The sequence below is a fragment of the Trypanosoma grayi genome, assembly GCF_000691245.1.
Source record: "Trypanosoma grayi strain ANR4 Tgr_2263_V1, whole genome shotgun sequence".
In the NCBI taxonomy this organism is placed as follows: Eukaryota; Euglenozoa; class Kinetoplastea; order Trypanosomatida; family Trypanosomatidae; genus Trypanosoma; species Trypanosoma grayi.
The window spans coordinates 1-837 of record NW_008827881.1 but is presented as its reverse complement, the minus strand read 5'-3'; the positions used below and the strand labels follow the sequence as shown (position 1 = coordinate 837).

The window sequence follows — 837 nt, the reverse complement described above, 5'->3', positions numbered from 1 at the left end:
CGGGGCACCGGCGTTGGTTGCTGAACCTTTTTGCGTTGCATAATGCGCCGCATGTCGTTGAACTGCTGCAGCGATTGCGTGGGGCAGGCGACTTAGCGTGACGAGTACATGCACGTTTTGTGTGTGTCTTTGCGTCTGGGTGGTTCTTTCCCCGCGAAAAATCGAAACTACACAAGGTTGGGGTTGTGCATCGGCGGGTGGGTTGCAAGGCGGTGCCTGTGTGCGCCCCGTGTTAATCTTATGTAGGTTTCGTATGGGGAAGTGTGTTGGTTGATTCATCATTCGTTGCCAAGAATGTCACTATACGTGTGCTTGTCGGTTCGTTGCTGTGGGGAATTGATATCGTTGTGAGTCGCGGTGGGTCTGCGTCTCACCAGGAGAATAGTGCTCGTTTGTGGCCTCGCCAACGGAGGCCCACGTCAGCTGTATGAGAGAGTCACTCTTCTTAAACTACTGGTGCTGCTGCTGCCGCTGCCGCTCCTGAAAGGACCTCATCATGCCTCTGTTTTTCTTTCCCCCAATTTCATCTGGCCGTCGCATTGTGAACAGGACGAAGGAAACATCATAGCTCGTGACGGCGCCAGAACGGCGTGCCAAGCGTGCAGGCTGAAGAATCCACCTTGGCCACTTTTGCTGTCGGGTGTCACTGGGTTGTATGATGAAACACGCATGTGAGGAAGGTACGCTGAGTTCGTTGTTGTGCCGCGTTGGGGGCGCTGTTGCTGCTGCTGTTGGCTGTCGGGAGGCACGCCCTCCTATTACTGTGAGCGTGGCGGTGGTGCCTCCTCCAGTGCCAGAGGCGACGCTGGCGTTCAAGAAGCACATCAACAGCCTGGC

General features: G+C 55.7%; 1 protein-coding gene across 1 annotated transcript; it reads right to left on the bottom strand.

Moving 5' to 3' along the window:
- Nucleotides 1-450: 450 nt before the first annotated feature.
- On the bottom strand, nt 451-837 carry DQ04_22631000 (hypothetical protein; the record flags this gene model as incomplete). The annotated part of the gene is made up of 1 exon (XM_009318111.1): nt 451-837. A coding segment is annotated over one exon (387 nt), but the record flags the coding sequence as incomplete, so codon positions are not given.